Source organism: Poecilia reticulata, chromosome 21 (genome assembly GCF_904066995.2).
Source record: "Poecilia reticulata chromosome 21, P_reticulata-male-v2, whole genome shotgun sequence".
NCBI lineage: Eukaryota > Metazoa > Chordata > Actinopteri > Cyprinodontiformes > Poeciliidae > Poecilia > Poecilia reticulata.
This window is the reverse complement of record NC_088850.1, coordinates 407,501-427,500: the sequence shown is the minus strand read 5'-3', so window position 1 is coordinate 427,500 and position 20,000 is coordinate 407,501. Positions and strand designations below refer to the sequence as shown.

Sequence of the window (20,000 nt, the reverse complement as noted above, 5' to 3'; positions counted from 1 at the left end):
CATAAACAAAACAAAGTCGGGCTTTGCAGAAATCCCAAAGTTGATTTATGGACATTTATTCATTATGAGTCTCATGAAGTCGCTGCAGTTTGTAAAGTTCGGGTTTTAACCATCTGAGCCGAACATATTCATCCATTCATTTCATCCATTCATTTCATCCATTCATTTCATCCATTCATAACTGCCATAGCAACGTCACGGAAACGTTTTATTATATTTTAAATGTCTTTGTATTTGTCAGTCAGAAGTTTTAAAAGCTTTTGTTTTGTTGGCCTTTAGAAAACAGTTTGACAGGAAAAACGTCGCCAGGCCGGGAATCGAACCTGCGACCACCGGCATGAATACTAAGGCCTCCATGTTGCGCTTTGCCACCACAGCAGATAATATTTCTTACGTCTAAAACATGTATATTTTATAGCTATTTATTTTAGAGCAAATTTTAATCTAATAGTGTTTAAATATTGATTTAGTTTCGTTTTTACTTATTTATTAAAAGATCGGATCTTTGGATGGTTTGTTGTTTGCAGCCTTTATGAAGACTCTGATATTATTATTATTATTATTATTATTATTATTATTATTATTATTATTATTATTATTATTATTATTATCCCCGGACCCTCCGCGCTGCTCCGGCCGCAGTAGAGTCTCTAACCTCGGTCACTAAGTAGGACACGCCGCCGCTCCAGTCCGCAGGCCCGGGCCCGTCCATCCGAACCGGATCCGTTTGGGCGGAACCTCCTGTCAATCAGCAGCAGCTGCCCGGGCCGCGGAGTTATTTAAGTGTAACATTTAAAAACGTTTTTATAATTTAGTTGACCTGTAACCTGAGCATGGCCAGCAGGTGGCAGTAATGAGGCCTGAACAGAGCTTTTGGCGCTTCGCGGCTTCCGTTAGTGGATCCTGACGTCCTGTTGTGTCTTCGGGTTGTTTTGTTCTGTTGAACCTGTTTCTGTCTCGGTTCGGTTCTTTTGGGTCGCTGCTTTCTGACCCGCCGAGCAGAAGGAAGGTGAGTGAAATTAGATATAAAGACAGAAGTTTAGCTGAAAAGTGGCGTTATGAAGCAGAACTGTCGCGTTTTTATATTTAATAACCTTTTGTTTTTATTAAATGTTATTTTTTTACAGTTTAAAAACTTTTAAAACAAGATGTAAGAAACAGAAAGATATACAAATGCATAAAAATAAGCGGATAAATATAACGACAACTTGTAAAATAACATTTTATACGAAGGACACCTTGGAAATGACAGAAAGTACATGGAGTTTATTAAACAACCAAGAAACAATAATTACCCGCAATATTTTAAAATGAGAACTGTATGAAAGATACCAAAGTACCAAATGGATTCAATACAATATTATTTTTAAATAAATTATTTAAACACGCAGAAATAACAGAAACCAAACTTTTAGATTTTATTGAAATGATTGAGAGGCTTCATGTTTCTCATAACAGTGGAAAAGCTTTATGACACTGTTGGGCATAGACATAATATAACACCTTATATTATGTCTATTTATTATGTCTAGACATAATATAACATCTTATATTATGTCCATGCTGTTGGACACCAGCCGTGGAAGGGCTATTAATCCCACAATGCACCGCAGTGAGCAGAGACATAATATAAGATGTTACGTCTCTGGTCAGTCCTGCAGGAAGAGGAGGAGTTTAACGGAAACTATGACGTCAGAAGTTCATATAAGGGGACTGTGAACCACCGATGATGTTTGAACCAGAGCTAAGCACCAACTTTGGAGCCATGCTAACCACGCGTAGCTTTAATGTGTTATAAACAGAGCTGAGAGATTTACAGGGGCCAATAGCCCTAGGCTAGCTCACCGGGACCAAACGGCTAGCCTAGAAGCTAATGACGACGACACATTGCAAGTGTTTTCTTACTGTTCCTGACAACTGCTAGGCCTTCTTGTTTTCCATTGGAAGGCTGTTCACAGTTTGTGTGGTACCCGGATGAACATCTTATGTGTGTTATCCAATTTAAAGGTGTTTAGAACTGGATCCAAACTGAGAAGGCCAGGCGAGCTACAGCCTAGCGAACCACAGTGAGCAGGAAATGTTTCTTTCCTGTTTCATGCCACTAGGTTTCATAAAATAGCCTCAAGATTTGCTTAAATGTCTGGTTGTTTTGAAGGCTAACGCTAGATAGCTAAGTGCGCTACAGGTTATATTTGGCTTTCCTATCAAATAGCTGTCAAACGGTTAGCATTAGCTGTTTGCATTACTTACTACTAAAAACAAAAATAAATATTCATTATTTGCATCTGTTTAACTCAAATTTTGCTTATTGAGAATATCATTGGTGCTAGATTTGATTTAATTGTTCCAGCATACATAAATTAACAGATTTTAAATTGTTTAACATTTAAATTTAAGATTTTAAGGAGCCGGCATTTTTATCTTCTGGACTGCTTTGTTACCATAGCAACAATCTGATGCTGTGAGTTTAATCTTTGAGTTTGAGCTGTTTGTTCACAAACATAAATTAGTAATCTGGATTATAACTGATGGTTTTTCGGTTGGCCAGTTAATCTCCTCCTCCTCTCCCAGATTAAATCCAACACAGAAGCTGTTAGAGCTGCTGATGGGGCCCCTCAGTCAGATTCTGCCCCAGGCCCCATCAGCCTTGGACCGGCCCTGCAGGATGAGTTAAACTGCTGCACTGGGCAACAAATGAGAGATTTAATGAAATGCTGCTAACGTGGCTCTAGTAGCTCTAACATTTCTGTCTGTTGAGTTTTAATAAGAATCACAGAAACTGTTTTGGTTGCTGGAGTTTATGGGACGAGTTTTCCTGATCTCCTCGCTCATTAACTCTAGCTAAGTGGACAAAGCATTTGGTAGGTTTGATGCATCATGTAGCCAGAGAAATAATAATAAAACTATAAATAAAACCACTGATGCGTGATGAGGTCAGCGTGAAAACTCCTCCACAAGTTAAACCACTAATGCTGCGGCCAACAGCGGGTTTAGACTCCTACCTTGATGTGGAGTTCTCTAAAGAATCATGATTCCTCACAGTGGCTGATGTAAATATCTGGTCAGTCTGTGTCCAGTGTGAGTGAGTGAGGCAAAGCACAGACGCTCCAGCGTGTGATTGGTCCGCTCTGCCGCTTTAAGTGCTTCAACTATAAACCATCTTTTAGGAATAAATTTGCTCCACCAGTGAAACGCTGAGAGCAACAGAGACGCTTGGAGTATGAGTTATTTTTAAAAAAAAAGGTTTTTTTTCTTCTAAAAGCAAAAATAAGCAACACTTATCCTAGCGGGGGGAGGGAAGCCTGGTGGGCGCCAGGCTTATAATACACTGATATCAGTTCTTTAACGTGTCAAACCCAGAGACTGAGGGCCAAATCTCTGCCATATGTTATGTGGCCACTCCAGAGTTGTGGGGCTCAGGGCCACTGGGAACAAAAGGGTTCTGACTTTTAAAGAAAAAGTTGGATTCTGAAATTAAAGTTGGGATGAATTCGTGTGTCCCCCTCTGTCCTGTGTCCCCCTCTGTCCTCTGTGTCCCCCTCTGTCCCTCCAGATGTCCCCGCGGCCCCTGGAGCCCCTGGCCAGGCGGCTGATGAAGGGCGTGGTCATGGTGGAGCTGCTGGGCGTGTTCGGGGCCTACTTCCTGTTCCACAGGATGAACAACAGTCAGGGTAGGACATGCGACCCGTCGGCCATGTTGCTCAGGGAAAACATCAGCAGGAACAGCTGCTCTCTTCTCTTCCTGCTGCAGAGTTCAGGAGCTCCATGAACAGCCGCTTCCCTTCAGTGCTGGAAGGTGAGTTCAGCTCTGCTCTCTGGGCCGGTTCTGCTCGGGTTCTGGTGAGCCCGGCTGCGTCTCCTGAAGACGCCGAGCCGCTGATTCCACCTTAGCTGAGCGAGCGAGCCCAGTTCAGAAGATCTGGGAAAGGAGCTAGGATGTGTACGGCGGCCAGCAGGGGGCAGAGTGGAGCTAACACTGAATATCAGAACCAGAACCGGATCCAGTTTAAAAACAACCAATCAGGATCAGAAAAACATTGCAGAGTTTATTAACAAAAGAAAACGTTTGTGTGAAGCTTTAATAAATGAAATTACTTTAACAATGAATCAGTCTTTGACAGTCTCTCCTGTCCCCCAGTTTACTACCAGTCCAACGAGTGGGCCGGGATCTATGGGATCCGGGAGCGGGACCAGGAAGCCTGGGCGGCCAAACAGGACTGAGCTACTTCCTGTTCCTCCTGAAGGCCCCGCGGCCCCTCGTCTTCCTCCTGATGAAGGAGCTCTTCCTGCGGCGCAGCGTCTGGGAGTCCCGACCGTGGATCCAGTCGTCCCGCTGCGATTCCCACTTCAGCTGCTTCAGGCCTAAAGGGAGGAAGAGGAGGAGGAAGAGCAGAGGTCAGAACCAACCAGGTTCACGTCTTAAAGGGACAGTTTGGCTTTAAAAGCAGGAGAATCTGAACCAGCCAATCAGGAGCCATCCTGGAACCAAAGGGGCGGAGCCTACCACTTCCCTCCATTCATCCCATAATATCAGAGAAAGATCATCTGGTTCCCTCCAGAACCGGATCGGAACCAGCCAACAGTGATAAAAGCAAACTGTCCCTTTAAGGAGCAGAACCGGTTCTGTTGGACCAACTGGACTCTGAATGTTCTGACCTGTTAGAATCCAGTAAATTAAAATAAAACGGTTCCGTCTCCTGATTCATGGACAAATGCTTCTAAATGTTTTCCCGGCCTGTTCTGGTCCGGTTCCGGCCTGTTCCAGTCCGGTTCCGGCCTGTTCTGGTCCGGTTCCGGCCTGTTCTGGTCCGGTTCCTGTTCCGGTCCGGTTCCGGCCTGTTCCGGTCCGGTTCTGGTCCGGTTCTGGTCCGGTTCTGGTCCTACCTGCTCTGTCGCTGTTGGCCATGGCGTTCAGGCTGATGTTGTCCAACTTGCAGTCGGAGTTTTCGTCCAGCAGGGATCCAAACTGGAGGGAAACAGGAGCATGAGAATCGCCTGCAGCGCCCCCCACTGGCTGAAACTGGACCATCCGATCTGCGGCCGAAACAGAGCCGACCCGGTTCTGCAGAGAAATAACTCACCTCCTCCGCTGAAGCAAACACGCCTCTGTCTTTCCTTCGTTTCTTCTCCGGCTCTGGAAGAACCAGGAAGTGAAACAGGAAGTGATTCCAGGTGCTGCAGAACTTCCTGCAGAGTCAAAACAGACACAAACCTAAAGGTCCGGAGAAATCAGGCTCCTTGGAGGACTTCCTCTTCCTGGTCTGAGGAATGGCAGGAAGCTCCGCCTCCTCGCCTGAACCTGCAGGAAGGAAAACACACTTCCTGTTGGGATCCCAGCGGATCATCAGGGAGGAAGAGGAGGAGCCAAACCGACCTTCAGGAACGTCTTCATCCTCCAGCTCTGGACCTGCAGGAGGGACAAACCGGGATAAACCAGGAGGAAGCCAACTGGACCGTCCTGAAGAACGCTCCCTACCATCATCATCCTCAGGGTCCATGAAGGTCCCGCCTTCATCCTCTCCAAAGTCTTCCTCATCCATGCTGCCCAGAGACACCTCCTCGTCGTCCAGGTCATCCTCCAAGTCCGAGTCCTCCGAGTCCCTCCCTTTCTTACTGCGGACGTTCCTGGGAAACACGGGAACGTCAGAACCGGAACCAACCAGAACCAACTGGGGCCGTCAGCTGACCGATGTTACATGATCTGTCCACCAGGGGGCGAGTAACTAATGCTTCCTGTGATTCTCTCCTCTGATTGGTCAACCTGTCCCCTCTACTCAGGCCCGTTAGCCCCGCCCCCGGTGCGTTCTGAATAAAATGATTAAATGTTTCAACAGTCGAGGCTGAAACTTATAGACATTTTCTACATTTCCAGCTTTGGTTTCTTTTCATGGATTCTGGAAAACTCACCCTGCAAAGTCCAGGTCGCCGTCCGGAACGTTGGTGAAGTCGGTCTCCAAGGAATCTGTTGGGATCAGACCCAGTTCATGGGAATGTTTCAAACATCCTCGTTAACGGCTCGTTAGGAAAAGCTCGTTAGGAAAAGCTCGTTAGGAAAAGCTCGTTAGTACCCAGTGCCTCCTCGAACTCGTCGTCGTCCACGCTCTCCACGCTGCCGTCGTCTCCGTCGGGTCGCGGCCGCCGGCTCTGCTTCTCCTGCTGCCGTTTCTTGAAGAAGCTGCAGAAATGGAACCGGATCCTGGGTCAGCCGGGTCGGAACCGGATTCTGGGTCAGCCGGGTCGGGGCGGCGGGACTCACCGGTGGAAGAAGACCTGGTCGACGGGGATCTGGCTCTCGTCTCTGCACAGGAACTCGGCGCCGTTCACTGGAAGAACCCAGAGTGAGAATTGGACCCGGACACGTTCAGAACCAGAAGGACCGGCAGGGAAAACTCACCTGGCAGCGAGCTGACCGGGAACCGCTGCTTGGGCCTCAGTGCTGCAGAATCCGTGTTTTCTGACAAACAGACAGGAAATTGGATCAGAACCGACCCGGGTCGGGAAGGAGCTGGAGATCCGGGATTCTCACGTTTTCCTCTGAGCTGCTTTGGATTCCTGAAGACGAAGCGATCCAGGAACCGGATCAGCGTAAAGTCCTGGAGCGGATCGCCAGTGTACTGGACCGGTTCTCCCTGCGGACAGGAAACACGTGAAACCCAGGCCGGGTTCTGGAGGACCGGGCCGGGTTCTGGTGTTACCTGCAGGACGGTTCTGGCGAACAGGGACACCGATGGGTGGAAGTGCAGAGACAGCTGCAGAGGGGGAACAGAACCGGGTCAGGACAGAACCGGTCAGAACAGAACCGGGTCGTTTGGGTCGGTTCCTCACCCGGTGCAGCTCCCACAGCGGCGAGCGGTCGGCACCGCAGAACAGCGGGTTCCTGTGGACCGGGTCGTAGTTCTGGGAGCTCCGGCCTCCTGTCAGAACATTCAGATGTTAGAACCGGGTCGGACCAGAACCGCCTTGACCACACCTGTTCTAATCCAAATCAGAACCAAGAAGGGACCTGGTACCTTCCAGGTTCTGGTGGTGGACCCATGATGCCGTGGGCCGGGTCGCTGGTTCCACCACGCCTCCCTCCGGTCTGTGGGCCAGAGCCTCCTCCTCTTCATCATGGCGCCTCTCCTCACAGACATCTTTAAACTCCTCCTCTTCCTCCGCCCCGTCCTGTCAGAACCAATCAGAACATCAACAGGAGTTGATACGAGGTGAAACCCGGTCCGATCCCAGCGGTACCGCCCCAAGGCCCGGTTCCCTCACCTCCCCCTGCTGCAGCAGCATCCGCAGGCCCGGCTTGGCCTTCATCACCTCGGAGACGAGGAAGAGCGCCCCGGCGGCGAAGCAGGCGCCCTGCTGCGCGGCGACCTGCAGCAGCCGCTTGGCGAAGGCCTTGATGCGCCGCGGCGCCACGTCCGCCTTCAGCGCCTTGAACAGCAGGTTGAGGAACAGGTTCTGCCGCGGCGCCGCCGCCAGGCCCGGGTCCAGCAGCTTCCTGTGGCACCGGGCAGGACGAGACATGGTGCCGGGTCACTCACCGGGTCACTCAGATCACTAGTTAGTTATGAGTTAATTAATTACTCATAGTGGAGAAGAAAGGAGTTTAAATTATGATGTTACTATAAGTTACTAAGACAAAATGTTAAAAATGTTCAGCCAGCAAATGATGAGCTTCACTGCAGAGTGAAACAGTCATTAGTAACTAATTACTAGTTAACCAGTGAAGTAACTAATTACTAGTTAACCAGGGTTTCCCAGAGTGAGTGGTAACCCTGCCAGTGCACACTGGGTTTTCTCCAGCTGGCCGGTCCGGTCCAGTCCAGTCCAGTCCAGTCCAGTCCGGTCCGTTCCAGTCCGTTCCGGTCCGGTCAGTTCCGGTCCAGTCTGGTCCGGTGGTCCAGTCCGGTCCAGTCCAGTCCAGTCCAGTCCGGTCCGGTCCAGTCCAGTCCAGTCCAGCTGGCCGGTCCAGTCCAGTCCAGTCCAGTCCGGTCCGGTGGTCCAGTCCGGTCCGGTCCAGTCCAGTCCAGCTGGCCGGTCCAGTCCAGTCCGGTCCGTTCCGTTCCAGTCCGTTCCGGTCAGTTCCGGTCCAGTCTGGTCCAGTCCAGTCCGTTCCAGTCCGGTCCGGTCCGGTCCAGTCCGTTCCAGTCCAGTCCGGTCCAGTCCGGTCCGGTCCAGTCCAGTCCGGTCCAGTCCAGTCCAGTCCGGTCCGGTGGTCCAGTCCGGTCCGGTCCAGTCCAGTCCAGCTGGCCGGTCCAGTCCAGTCCGGTCCGGTCCGGTCCAGTCCGGTCCGGTGGTCCAGTCCGGTCCGGTCCAGTCCGGTCCGGTCCAGTCCAGTCCGGTCCGGTCCGTTCCGGTCCGGTCCGTTCCGGTCCAGTCCAGTCCGGTCCGTTTCAGTCCGTTCCGGTCCGGTCCGGTCCGTTCCAGTCCAGTCCGGTCCGGTCCGTTCCGTTCCGTTCCAGTCCGGTCCGGTCCAGTCCAGTCCAGTCCGGTCCAGTCCGGTCCGGTCCGGTCTCTTACCTGTACAGGGCCACGTAGAAGCGGTCAGACACGCTCTGCTGTGCGTCCAGGACCTGGAACAGCAGCATCAGCGCCTGCACCGCCGTGTTGAACTTGGCCAGGTGGACGACCCGGAACAGCGTGTCCAGCTGCTCGCGCACCTTCTCGTCTCCGGCGTCGGCGTAGGGATACGCCCGGTTGACGCCGGTCAGCAAAGCGCTCAGCATCTTGGACTCCACGTCCTTCTTCTTGACGCAGGCGCCGAAGAAGGAGAAGTAGACGGCGATGAGCTTGGCGGCCAGCGGCGCCTCGTCGTGGCTCAGCATCACCTGGCTCAGGAAGCACACGGCGTAATACTGCGCCTTGGCGCCGACGTTGGGCCGGAACATGAGGCGCTCCACCTCGCAGCACACCACCGCCTTCATGTTGGGGTGGTGGTGCAGCAGCGTCTCCAGCAGGTGCGCTGCCTTGGCCGCCATCTTGTAGTCGGGGTCACCCAGCTTGTTGACCACCTGCACCAGCAGCGCCCTCTCCTGCTCGGGCCGGCCGCTCAGCAGCTCGTGGGCGGCGGCCAGCGCCTTGGCCTTGGTGGCCGCCACCGTGTCGTGGCCCACCTCGTCCAGCGCCGCCACGAACTCGGCCACCTGCTGCTTCAGCTGGTGCTCGAAGTACCAGAGGATGAGGCGGCGGTCGCGGGCGTCGCGGTTGCCGCTCGCCCGCTCCTCCAGCTGGTCGAAGGGGCGCTGGGCGAAGGGGCGGAGCTTCCGGTGCTCGGGCAGCAGGTCGGACATCAGCAGCTCCCGCATCGTGTCCAGCGCCATCAGGCCCATCCGCCGGCTGCCCTTCCTCTTCACCATGGAAACCAGCGTCTCCACGTGCTCCAGCATGTGCACCGGCGCGTCCTGCACCAGCACCGTCATGGCGGCCATGCGGTCGGCCAGCGCGCCGGAGGACACCACCGTCTTCATCCAGGCGGAGTTGGCTCCTCTCTGCAGGTTCTTCTTGGTGCGGTACAGCTCCACCTCGGACTCAAACAGCCGCTGCGCCAGCGCCTTGTAGCGGGACGCCACCGCCGCGTCCTGTGGCATATCCGACCCTTCCGAGGCGTACTCGAGCTCGAACCACTTCCCGCCCGGCTTGATGAGCAGAACCTGCCGCGGCTGGAACTCAAACTGGGCCGGGTTCTGCTTCGGCTTTTTCCCAGAGGGAACCGGAACATCTTCCTTCTTCTTCTGTTTTTTACTCTGAGAGCTGGACACTTGATCCGCGGCCGATGCTTCCACAGCCTTTTTGCCCTTCCTGTGGTCTGCAGCGGCGCCACCCTCTGGCTGGTCCGGGACGCTCTGGGACCCGGTGTGGGCCCGGATCCCCAGTTTGGATATGAATCCCTCCAGCTCTCCCTCCTCCAGGTCGTCGATGGCTCCCTTCATCCCTCCATCGACGATCTCGTTGGAGTCATCGATGGCCGCCAGCAGGATGTAGTCCGCCTGCAGACGGAGAGCAGGGCTCAGAGATCCCACACGGTCCGGTTTCACTTTTCATGTTTTACAAAGTTGACATTTCAATGAAACTGCACCTCCAGCCCAGAACAACATGTTTCCGTCAAACCAACACCATGCAGCTGTTACCACCACCTGTTGGCAGGGTGGAGGTACTACACCCAGAGGACAGATCGTCATCATGCTGAGGTTAAAAAAGGGAATTTGCTGAACGAACAGGAATTAAAGCAAAACTAAAAAAAGTTTTTAAACATGTTGCATTAAAGATGAAAAACTGTTCCACCCTTCACCAGTTTTTAGCTTCACATTCTGTGAATAAATCACATTTTGTGTCAGATTATCCTTTAATCCAATTTAATCCCTAAACTGTGTCCTGGTTCAGTCCATCAGAAAAGACGCAGCTTTTCACATGGTGATGCTAGAAGGACTTTTTTCCTGTTATTTCATTTAAGGCAAGAAAATCTTTTTAAACATTTTATTATTTGAATTGTGTTGCATTTCTAATATTGTATAAAAGCAGCTTAAGTGGGTAAATGGCAAATCTGCAGAATGTTCAGATATTTTTGAATAGATTTTTCTCGCAGCTGCTGTTTGCAGTCTGATGACGCAAATCACGTCAGTGACGTCATCTGACCCTACAGAGCGAACCTGACCATTCCCCTCTGGTTCTGCCGTTTCATCGGGTCAGAACTGAACAGGGTTCTGCTAGTAAGCCCGAACTGCTGAAGCTTCTCTACCGAACCGAACCGAACCATGGGCCTCGCTGATATTTAGGACCCGTTTCAACATGTGTCGAACCGGACCAGCAGCTCCACTCACACCCAGGGTTCTGTTGTAACGGAAGTCCCGTCATCGCGAAACGAACCGCCGACTGACCTGGGTCCCTCCGAGCCGCAGCACCTCCTCCAGGTTGAGCTCCTCTCCGCCTGGAGTCTCCTCCTCCTCGCTGTTCTCCTCCGGCTGGGACTCATCGGAGCTCCTGCTGTCCGCCATGCTGTCTCTGCGGCGTGGAGAGCAGCGCCGGATGGGGACAGAGAGAGGCAGCGAGAGCGCGCCAGCGCCACCATAGGTCGGAGGGGGAACTGCAACCCAGACGGCACACTGCAGACAAATGATTTCTTTCGTAAATGTTATTCTAAAGTAAGAAATGACAAAATCCAGCTTACTTTTTTAGGCTTGAAAAATACAGATAAAAAATAAACTCTATTTACCAACTAAATATTAATGACATTATCTCCAACAATCCTAAGGAAATTGCAACTTTTTGTGCCAAATTTTACTCTAATTTATACAGCTCAGAATATAATAAAGAGATTTCAGTATCTTTTCTTAACAATATCAAAAATGTAAAAACTATTGATGTAGAAGATAGAAACTACGGTGACAGCCCATTTACAGTGGAGGAAGTTTCTAAATGCATCAACGCACTGAAGGCCAATAAATCCTTTTTATCCTCTGATCATTTAGCTCCATTCCTCTTACAGGTGTTTCTATAAAGTATAGAGAACAACACTCCCACCTGACTCCAGGCCTAATAGACCCACTCTTTATTGATAACTAGACCTATAAGTCTACTCAGTAATGATTATAAGATTATGGCTTCAATAACAGAACTAAAGAGGTTTTGGACAGTTATTGATGAGACAGTCAGGCTTTATGAGAAACAGACACATCTCTAACAACATTAGACTAGTTCTACACTTACTTCATATTTGGTGCCTGATGAGTTTTATTCTGTTCCTGGATTTCTATAAGGACACAATCGAACATCAATTCATTTTTCAATCTTTAAAAAATTTGGAAGTTACTTATTTAAGAATTTAATCTCTAAAGACCAGAAATTAAGATGCTCCTCTAATTTGATACCAATTATACAGAAAACCAAAACTAAACGGATCCAGTGGCTTCAGAGGGACTTAAATCTAAAGGAAGAGTTGATTACTAAAGCAGGAGGATTATCCTGACTGACATCCGCTGCTCTCCCCTCACATTTAGAGATATTGATCATACGCTTCTTCATTTTATATGGAGAAATCAAACACACTACATCAAAAAAACTGTTATTATGAATAATTATGAATCAGGTGGACTTAAACACTCCTGAAGAATCCAACCTGGATCTGGAACCTGATACCAGATCACATTTCCTCGCGCTTTGGTGGCTTCAACTTCATTTTAAGTAGTAATGATAATGTTGAGAAACTTCCTGTAAAACTCTCATCTTTCCATAAGCAGGTGCTCTTAGCGTGACGCTCATCTATAAACATAACTTCTCGCCTCACAGATACCTCATCTGGAGCAACAGAGACATTGTGTTTAAAAATAGGTCACTATCCTGAAACTCTGCAAAGGGGAAACGGCCCAGAGAAGAGACAGGAGGATGGATTTATCCCGGACCGGTAGGTGAGTCCCACATTACAAGCCGCTCTGCGTAACATGAGGCGACCGGCTGCTAATGAGGCAATGAAGCTTCAAGCTGCTTCACCACGTAGAGACCAAGCAGGCTGTGGATATCAGCAACACTTCAGGTGTCATTGTCTCCCATCACTCCCTGATGGGACCGTCTGGTTGCAGAGAAACAAGCTCAGGGCTCCGTTAGTCATTATCATGAGTTAAAATGTTCACGAAAGAAAAATGTTAGTTTTGGTGGCTCTTCTGTATCTTATTTTGAAGGGATATGTAAACGTTACCATAGCGACCAGAGTCAGAGCGTTTGGGTCGAGAGGAGATGAGTAGAGCTTGTGAGTCTTAAGTCTGGTTTAGACAGAAAGATTTCAGAATGTCGGCCGATTCTCCAAACCTCTGTGACCACAGAGCTGATAAAGTCCAACAGGTTCGATCGGTTCGTGTCTCCAAGGCAGGAGGAGCAACACGAACCGATTCCAGTCAGAACATCCCGATTCCAGAGGATAATCCAGGAAAACCCCAACATGGCAGGAATTTAGAATAACCAACACGGATGATGATGTAGAAGCAACAGTGATAGTTTGTGGAGTCATTTGAATAAAAGACGTAACAAAAAGAAAAGGAGGTGGATGAAAGACGACGGGAGCAGCCGCTCTATTTGCTGCTCTATGATTTGGAGGTGAATGTTTTTTCATAGTTAACATTTTTAACTGAATAAACATAATAATGATCTTTAGATTTAATAATAAACATTTCCACATATCATCTCCGATATGTCAGCTGTTTGGGATTCCCCTCTGTTCTCACCGCGCTTTCTGATTGGCTACCTGTCACATTCAGCAGGTTGGATTCTCGTTCCCAGTCAGGGGAAACACCACAGGCTGCGATAAAAACTCCAAGACAACCCAAATTGGGTATATTCAGGATTTAGCGGGACACCAACACTGGACGCTCCAGATGTTCTTTCCAATGACCGTCCAATCTCTCACCTCCCTTTCCTGTCAAAAGTGCTGGAAAAGGCTGTTGCTGCTCAGCTGCAGCTCCACCTACAACAAAACTCTCAGTTGGATAAATTTCAGTCTGGGCTCCGTTCTGCTCACAGCACTGAGACCGCTTTGCTGAGAGTTACCAACGACGTCCTCATGGCAGCTGATACTGGTTCTACTTCTGTCCTTGTCCTCCTAACTGCAGTCTTTCACTCTGTGGACCATAATGTCCTCCTACACCGTCTTCATGTGGAGGTCGGTCTCTGTGACACTGGTTTAAATCTTTCCAATCGACTGGAATGTGTTAGCCTTGGCAAGGCCAAGTCCCAGGCTGTCTCTGTCTCCTGTGGTGTCCCACAAGGGTCAGTCCTGGGGCCCCTGCTATTTTCCCTCTACATGCTGCCTTTGGGTCAAATCATTAATCGGATCAACATCTCCTTCCTCTGCTATGCCGACGACATACAACTTTACATTAGAACTGGAGCATCATCACCATTTTCACTCACTGGCTTCACCACGTGAAGAGATGAGGACGTGGATGAATCCGAACTTTCTTCAGTTAAACTGCTTCAAAACTGAGGCCATGTTGATCTGAACACCTCACCAGGTTCAATCTTCAACTTTAACTTTTTCTTTTCTGGACAAGACATCCTCCTTTCCACCACAGTTACAAATCTCGGCGTTAGAATGGATTCTCATCTTACATTTGAAAATCACATTAAGCATCTATTTAAAACCCGTTTCTTTCATCTTCATATCTCCAAAATTCGTCCATCTCTCTCTTTCTCTGATGCCGAGACTCTTCATGCCTTTGTCTCCTCCAGGCTCATCTACTGCAACTCTCTGTTCATTGGAATCCATAAAAAACATCTTCAGAAGCTTCAATACATCCAAACAGCTCAGCCAGGATTCTACTGAGGGCCCATAAATCTACCATATTACACCGATTCTGCATGACCTTCCTGTTAGCTACAGAATTCAGTATAAAATTGCTCTCATCACCCATCAATGTTTAAACGGAACCAGATTATCTGAAGGACCTTCTCATTCCACATTCATCCACCAGATCTCTACGATCTCAAGCCTGCAGCTTCCTCGGTCCAGATTAAGGACCATGGAGGATCGGGCATTCGCTGTGGCTGCCCCCCGTCTCTAACTCTCCCGGATTATCTGAGAGCTGCACAACAACTGGATGACTTCAAAAGAGGCTTAAAGACTTTTTTATTTAACCAAACCTGCTCTGCCTCCACATGATTTTTATGATGCTGATTTTATCTACAATTTTAGTTAAACTGTGTAGCACTTTGAGATTTTTGCTAATGAAAAGTGTGGTACAAATTAAATTATTATATTGTTTTTACATCTGAGATAAATAAGGTTTATCGTTATAACTAGCCGTAGTTCCTTTCATGTCTGTTCCTCATATTTTACGTTCCTTAGCTCAAACCATACATCTAGAATCACTCAGTTGAAGGAACTAATACAATAAGAAATGTACAAACAGGTTTATCAGCTCATCAACCATGTGCCTCACTTTGGACGCCATGAGTCCTGATGGGGGACGATCTGGACCAGATCCTCCTGGTTCCTGATCCTCCGCTGATGGAGCCTGATTTCATTTTACCACCAGATTTAACCGTTTAGTAGTTTAAAATCCTGCTAATGTTAAACTAGCAGGATGTACATCAGTGATAATAAACCGCTTGTGTTTGGATGAAGACTCAGAGCTACCATAGGAAACATGCAGTTCCTGCAGCCGCCCAGCAGGGGGCAGCGTTTCCTCAGCAACTTCTGCCAGACGGTTAGAAAAGCAGGATTCTCCTCCAGAACAGGTTTAACCTTCAGAACCTGGTTCATGATGACCTGTCAGTGATGAAGCATGAAAGCAAAACCAGGACAAAGCAGGAATATGTATTAAATTCCACTTTATTGAGCTGATGGACCAATCAGACGGCACGAAGCAGAAACGGTTAAATGTAATCATGTGACCGTAGCAGAACAGCAGCTTCCTGAATCATCGGAGCAAAAGCTGTCCGTTCACCAGCAGGTCCAGACTCCTGAGAGTCCAGCAGGATCCAGATTTATAAAAATAAACTTTAGAAAGTTTCTCTTCCTGTGAGTTAAACATCTGTTCTTCCCAAACGCACAAAACACACTTCCCTGAGGAACACCCTGAGGGTTCTGCAGGACTCCTGACTTGGACCTCCAGGAATCTGAAGTCAGTCAGTAGAACCCTGGTTCTGGTTGGGCCTGAAGCTTAACCTGCAGCAGATCCAGGAGGAACAGAAACAAGGTCAAAGTTCAGGACATCGCCAATGATCTTCTTCATGTCTTTGCTCCTCTTCAGCAGAACAATGGAGGATGTTCAGGATCCTCTGGCTGGGTCCTGGATGAAGCAGGTTCTGGTCCATGACCCGTTACTGGACCAGGCCTCAGTAACTCGACGTCAGCGTCGGTTCTCCAGGAGCATCAGAGTTCAGGAACATTCTGAAGGTCAGCATGATGAGCGGATCCAACCTCTGCGTTTCCGTAGGAACCTGGACCAGATGGCGTCTTCTGACCCGTTGGAGAAGAGCTCAGCGATCAGACGAGTCTCTGTTGGCGTCGCTGAACGAAGCGGGTCTTTCAGCAGGAACCTCCCGGCGGTCCTGCTGCGAGGTTCCTGACGGTCCTCCTCAGTGACTGAGCAGTCTGAGCCGGGCCAGCCAGCCGCCCAGGACAGACGTTGACCCGGTCTTGGCTCTGGTCTGTGCGGCAGCAGGAAGCTTCTTGGCGGCGGCGGCCTCCTGGTACGGCATGGTGGCGCTGTGGTGCAGGTCGGCGCCGACCAGGCAGCGGCTGCCTCTGATGTGGTCGACGCCGCGGACCGACGGCGATCCGCGGGACGGCAGACCGAAGGCCGGCTCCTCCTCGGCGATGGCGCTGATCCGCTCGTTGCTCAGGTACCGGTGCAGCTCGTCTCGACCTGCTCAGAATGGAGAGCAAGAAGCAGTTAATGGATGTTCTGGTCGGCCTGGTTCTTGTCCGGGCCGACCAGAACCAACAGGACGGGTGAACTTACCTTTCCTTCCCTGAGTTTTGCGTTTGGACGAAGACCCGGAGACGCCCAGGACAGAGTCGACCGGCATGGAGACGGGTCGGGGTTTACCTGAACAGGTTGGCAAACAGAATCCTTTAGAACCATACCAGAACCGGATCAGAATGCTGTTCTGATCTGGTTCTCACTGAACCATGTGGGGAGGGTGTTTTCAGTTCAGATCATACTGGACCGGGTCAGAACTTTGGCAAACAAACTGGATAAACATCAAGTGCAAACGAGGACCCAGCTGGACCATCAGAACCAGGTTAATGGTCCAGTTGGACCCAGAGACCGTCTGCTGCTCCAGAAGCACTAGCGGTCCGGTTTCACGCACCACGGGAAGCGGATCGCTGTCTGAGGCGGATCGGGACCAGCTGCTTGAAATGAGGAGGAGGATCATCGGCGAGGCGCTGGCGGACGTCAGCGTCCAGAGACGAGTTTGGAGACGTGGGATGTGAGGAGACGCCGAGCTTCCTGCAGGAAGGAGGACGAGGGTCAGAGTCACGGAGGGGAAGGCAGGAGGAAAACCAGCGGAGGACTCACAGAGGAGCGTATGGAGCTGCTGGAGGTGGAGGGATGTACAGATCCAGGATGGAGGTCTTCCCTCTCCTGCCTGCAGCGTCCGAGGGTTGAGGAGATCCGTAGACATCCGGAGCGCCCTGAGACGCAGCCGGAGACGCAGCCGGAGCGCCCAGAGACGCAGCCGGAGCGCCCTGAGACGCAGCCGGAGACGCAGCCGGAGCGCCCTGAGACGCAGCCGGAGACGCAGCCGGAGCGCCCTGCAAGAGACCGAACCCACAGCTTACTGCTGGTGTCTGCCTGGACGTCCAAACGTTCCCAAACAGAGAAGCTGCTCCGGCTTCTGGTGGAGCTCCACAGTCGACCATGCTTTAGCGTTCTGTTTTATTTTGAAAGTCCTGCTCTTCTGTGACTTCCTGTTGGCCCATGGGTGCCACCATGTGGCCCAGATAAGCCAGAACCAGGATAACAGAACACAGGCTGAGGTTCTGGAGCGGGTCGCTGAGTCAGAACTGAACCCTGACCTGTGAGGAAGTTTCTCCTCTGAACAGCCATATCCTGTTTGGCCCGGCCCGGCCCACTGCGGCCAACCAGGGAGTCTTCCTGCTAGGAGTCCGGAGCGTTTCCTGCTCCGATAGTTTCAGGGAAAAGCAGGAAAAATGACTCTATTGTTCTGCAAACACAAACAGACTGAAGGAGCTGGAGCATCTTCAGGTCTAACTGCAGCTGATCTCAGGTCTGGTTCATTCTCTGATTCTCTTCAGGCTGAAACCAGCTCTTACTGCCCCCTACAGGTTAGGATGTGAATCTGTTCCTGGGTTAAAGACTCCTTTGCCCCTGAAACAGGACTTTTTACATCTTAATTCCTCTACAGACGCTGCATGTAAGCTGTGGACATCAGAAACTTGGATGATGCGTTAGCTTCAGTGTTGGCTCACCTGCACCAGTGGCGGTCTCCAGCGCAGGTTTCTTAGCGGAGCGGCGGCCATTCCAGACATTCCTGAAGGCCTCTTCTTCAGCACCAAGGTGATGCTGCCAGAATCCGCCCTCATCTTCTCCACCAGATGTTTGAGCTGCCAGCCAACCTGGACCAATCACAGAGAAGGGAATCTGAAACTGGTTAGCTTAGCATAGAGACTGTAAACGAAGGAAAACTGCTAGCCTAGCCTAGCTCCAGATGCAGTAGCTCCAACCCTATAAACAGAGTTTGACGGCTGAAGGTGAAAGTCACAGGAGGTAAATGAATCCGCTCTGTTCCTGGGTGGAGTTCCTCAGGGCTCTACACTCAGACCTGAGGATCCAGAACCTGATCCGGTTCAGATCCGTTTCTATTGATCACTTTGCAACCTGAACGGAAACTTCACAAGGACTCAGTGCAGCAGAGCAGAATCTGTTCACATGCAGGACAGAATCTGTTCACATGCAGGACAGAATCTGTTCACATGCAGGACAGAATCTGTTCACATGCAGGACAGAATCTGTTCACATGTCACATGCAGAGCAGAATCTGTTCACATGCAGAGCAGAATCTGTTCACATGGAGAACAGAATCTGTTCACATGTCACATGCAGAACAGAATCTGTTCACATGCAGGACAGAATCTGTTCACATGTCACATGCAGGACAGAATCTGTTCACATGCAGAACAGAATCTGTTCACATGCAGGACAGAATCTGTTCACATGCAGAACAGAATCTGTTCACATGCAGGACAGAATCTGTTCACATGCAGGACAGAATCTGTTCACATGTCACATGCAGGACAGAATCTGTTCACATGCAGGACAGAATCTGTTCACATGTCACATGCAGGACAGAATCTGTTCACATGCAGAACAGAATCTGTTCACATGCAGGACAGAATCTGTTCACATGCAGAACAGAATCTGTTCACATGCAGGACAGAATCTGTTCACATGCAGAACAGAATCTGTTCACATGCAGAACAGAATCTGTTCACATGCAGGACAGAATCTGTTCACATGCAGGACAGAATCTGTTCACATGTCACATGCAGGACAGAATCTGTTCACATGTCACATGCAGGACAGAATCTGTTCACATGCAGGACAGAATCTGTTCACATGCAGAACAGAATCTGTTCACATGCAGAACAGAATCTGTTCACATGCAGAACAGAATCTGTTCACATGCAGAACAGAATCTGTTCACATGCAGGACAGAATCTGTTCACATGCAGGACAGAATCTGTTCACATGTCACATGCAGGACAGAATCTGTTCACATGCAGAGCAGAATCTGTTCACATGTCACATGCAGGACAGAATCTGTTCACATGTCACATGCAGGACAGAATCTGTTCACATGCAGGACAGAATCTGTTCACATGTCACATGCAGGACAGAATCTGTTCACATGTCACATGCAGGACAGAATCTGTTCACATGCAGGACAGAATCTGTTCACATGCAGAACAGAATCTGTTCACATGCAGAACAGAATCTGTTCACATGCAGAACAGAATCTGTTCACATGTCACATGCAGGACAGAATCTGTTCACATGCAGGACAGAATCTGTTCACATGCAGAACAGAATCTGTTCACATGCAGGACAGAATCTGTTCACATGCAGGACAGAATCTGTTCACATGTCACATGCAGGACAGAATCTGTTCACATGCAGGACAGAATCTGTTCACATGCAGGACAGAATCTGTTCACATGTCACATGCAGGACAGAATCTGTTCACATGCAGAACAGAATCTGTTCACATGCAGGACAGAATCTGTTCACATGCAGGACAGAATCTGTTCACATGCAGAACAGAATCTGTTCACATGCAGGACAGAATCTGTTCACATGCAGAACAGAATCTGTTCACATGCAGGACAGAATCTGTTCACATGCAGGACAGAATCTGTTCACATGTCACATGCAGGACAGAATCTGTTCACATGCAGAACAGAATCTGTTCACATGCAGGACAGAATCTGTTCACATGCAGAACAGAATCTGTTCACATGCAGAACAGAATCTGTTCACATGCAGGACAGAATC

The 20,000-nt window shown here is 49.7% G+C and overlaps 3 protein-coding genes across 6 annotated transcripts in view; 1 reads left to right on the top strand and 2 right to left on the bottom strand.

Moving 5' to 3' along the window:
• The first annotated feature begins 859 nt into the window (after nucleotides 1-859).
• Nucleotides 860-4,701, top strand: LOC108165759 (protein CEBPZOS). The gene is made up of 4 exons (XM_017302157.2): nucleotides 860-1,009; nucleotides 3,554-3,671; nucleotides 3,752-3,796; nucleotides 4,139-4,701. The coding sequence occupies exons 2-4, from the start codon at nucleotides 3,554-3,556 to the stop codon at nucleotides 4,219-4,221; spliced, it is 246 nt and encodes an 81-aa protein (XP_017157646.1). The 5' UTR covers nucleotides 860-1,009; the 3' UTR covers nucleotides 4,222-4,701.
• Nucleotides 4,027-11,028, bottom strand: cebpz (CCAAT enhancer binding protein zeta). Of its 2 annotated transcripts, XM_008396960.3 has the most exons (17): nucleotides 10,866-11,027; nucleotides 8,512-9,977; nucleotides 7,258-7,489; nucleotides 7,011-7,164; nucleotides 6,826-6,914; nucleotides 6,696-6,749; nucleotides 6,527-6,629; nucleotides 6,395-6,454; nucleotides 6,257-6,323; nucleotides 6,069-6,175; nucleotides 5,908-5,962; nucleotides 5,477-5,625; nucleotides 5,375-5,407; nucleotides 5,213-5,299; nucleotides 5,082-5,134; nucleotides 4,885-4,966; nucleotides 4,027-4,362 (listed from the first exon to the last, which is right to left on the bottom strand). In XM_008396960.3, exons 1-17 carry the CDS (start codon nucleotides 10,980-10,982, stop codon nucleotides 4,223-4,225), a joined length of 3,048 nt encoding a protein of 1,015 aa, XP_008395182.2. In that variant the 5' UTR covers nucleotides 10,983-11,027; the 3' UTR covers nucleotides 4,027-4,222. The 2 variants fall into 2 exon arrangements, with proteins under 2 accessions (XP_008395182.2, XP_008395181.2); XM_008396959.3 differs by having other exon boundaries at nucleotides 6,395-6,629; nucleotides 10,866-11,028.
• A 4,261-nt stretch (nucleotides 11,029-15,289) lies between these two features.
• LOC103457087 (connector enhancer of kinase suppressor of ras 3-like) overlaps nucleotides 15,290-20,000 on the bottom strand; it is a 16,313-nt gene continuing 11,602 nt past the window's right edge. The window contains exons 9-14 of one of the 3 annotated variants that reach the window (XM_081602835.1): nucleotides 17,918-18,064; nucleotides 17,224-17,239; nucleotides 17,004-17,148; nucleotides 16,795-16,934; nucleotides 16,443-16,529; nucleotides 15,290-16,346 (exon numbers count right to left, since the gene is read on the bottom strand). In XM_081602835.1, coding sequence (XP_081458961.1) covers nucleotides 16,057-16,346; nucleotides 16,443-16,529; nucleotides 16,795-16,934; nucleotides 17,004-17,148; nucleotides 17,224-17,239; nucleotides 17,918-18,064 — 825 coding nt within the window. In that variant the 3' untranslated portion in view covers nucleotides 15,290-16,056. Of the gene's footprint in view, nucleotides 16,347-16,442; nucleotides 16,530-16,794; nucleotides 16,935-17,003; nucleotides 17,240-17,917; nucleotides 18,065-20,000 lie in introns of all 3 variants that reach the window. The other 2 variants (XM_081602833.1, XM_081602834.1) reach the window with 2 other exon arrangements.

Excerpts from the sequence above, each read along its gene's own strand:
- LOC108165759 (XM_017302157.2), top strand. The coding sequence starts at position 3,554 with ATGTCCCCGCGGCCCCTGGAGCCCCTGGCCAGGCGGCTGATGAAGGGC. Across the intron at positions 3,672-3,751 it reads CAGGATGAACAACAGTCAGG|AGTTCAGGAGCTCCATGAAC; the intron begins GTAGGACATGCG and ends TTCCTGCTGCAG. Across the intron at positions 3,797-4,138 it reads CTTCCCTTCAGTGCTGGAAG|TTTACTACCAGTCCAACGAG; the intron begins GTGAGTTCAGCT and ends CCTGTCCCCCAG.
- cebpz (XM_008396959.3), bottom strand. The coding sequence starts at position 10,982 with ATGGCGGACAGCAGGAGCTCCGATGAGTCCCAGCCGGAGGAGAACAGC. Across the intron at positions 7,490-8,511 it reads TTCTACGTGGCCCTGTACAG|GAAGCTGCTGGACCCGGGCC; the intron begins GTAAGAGACCGG and ends CCGGTGCCACAG. Across the intron at positions 5,963-6,068 it reads CGAGTTCGAGGAGGCACTGG|ATTCCTTGGAGACCGACTTC; the intron begins GTACTAACGAGC and ends TGATCCCAACAG.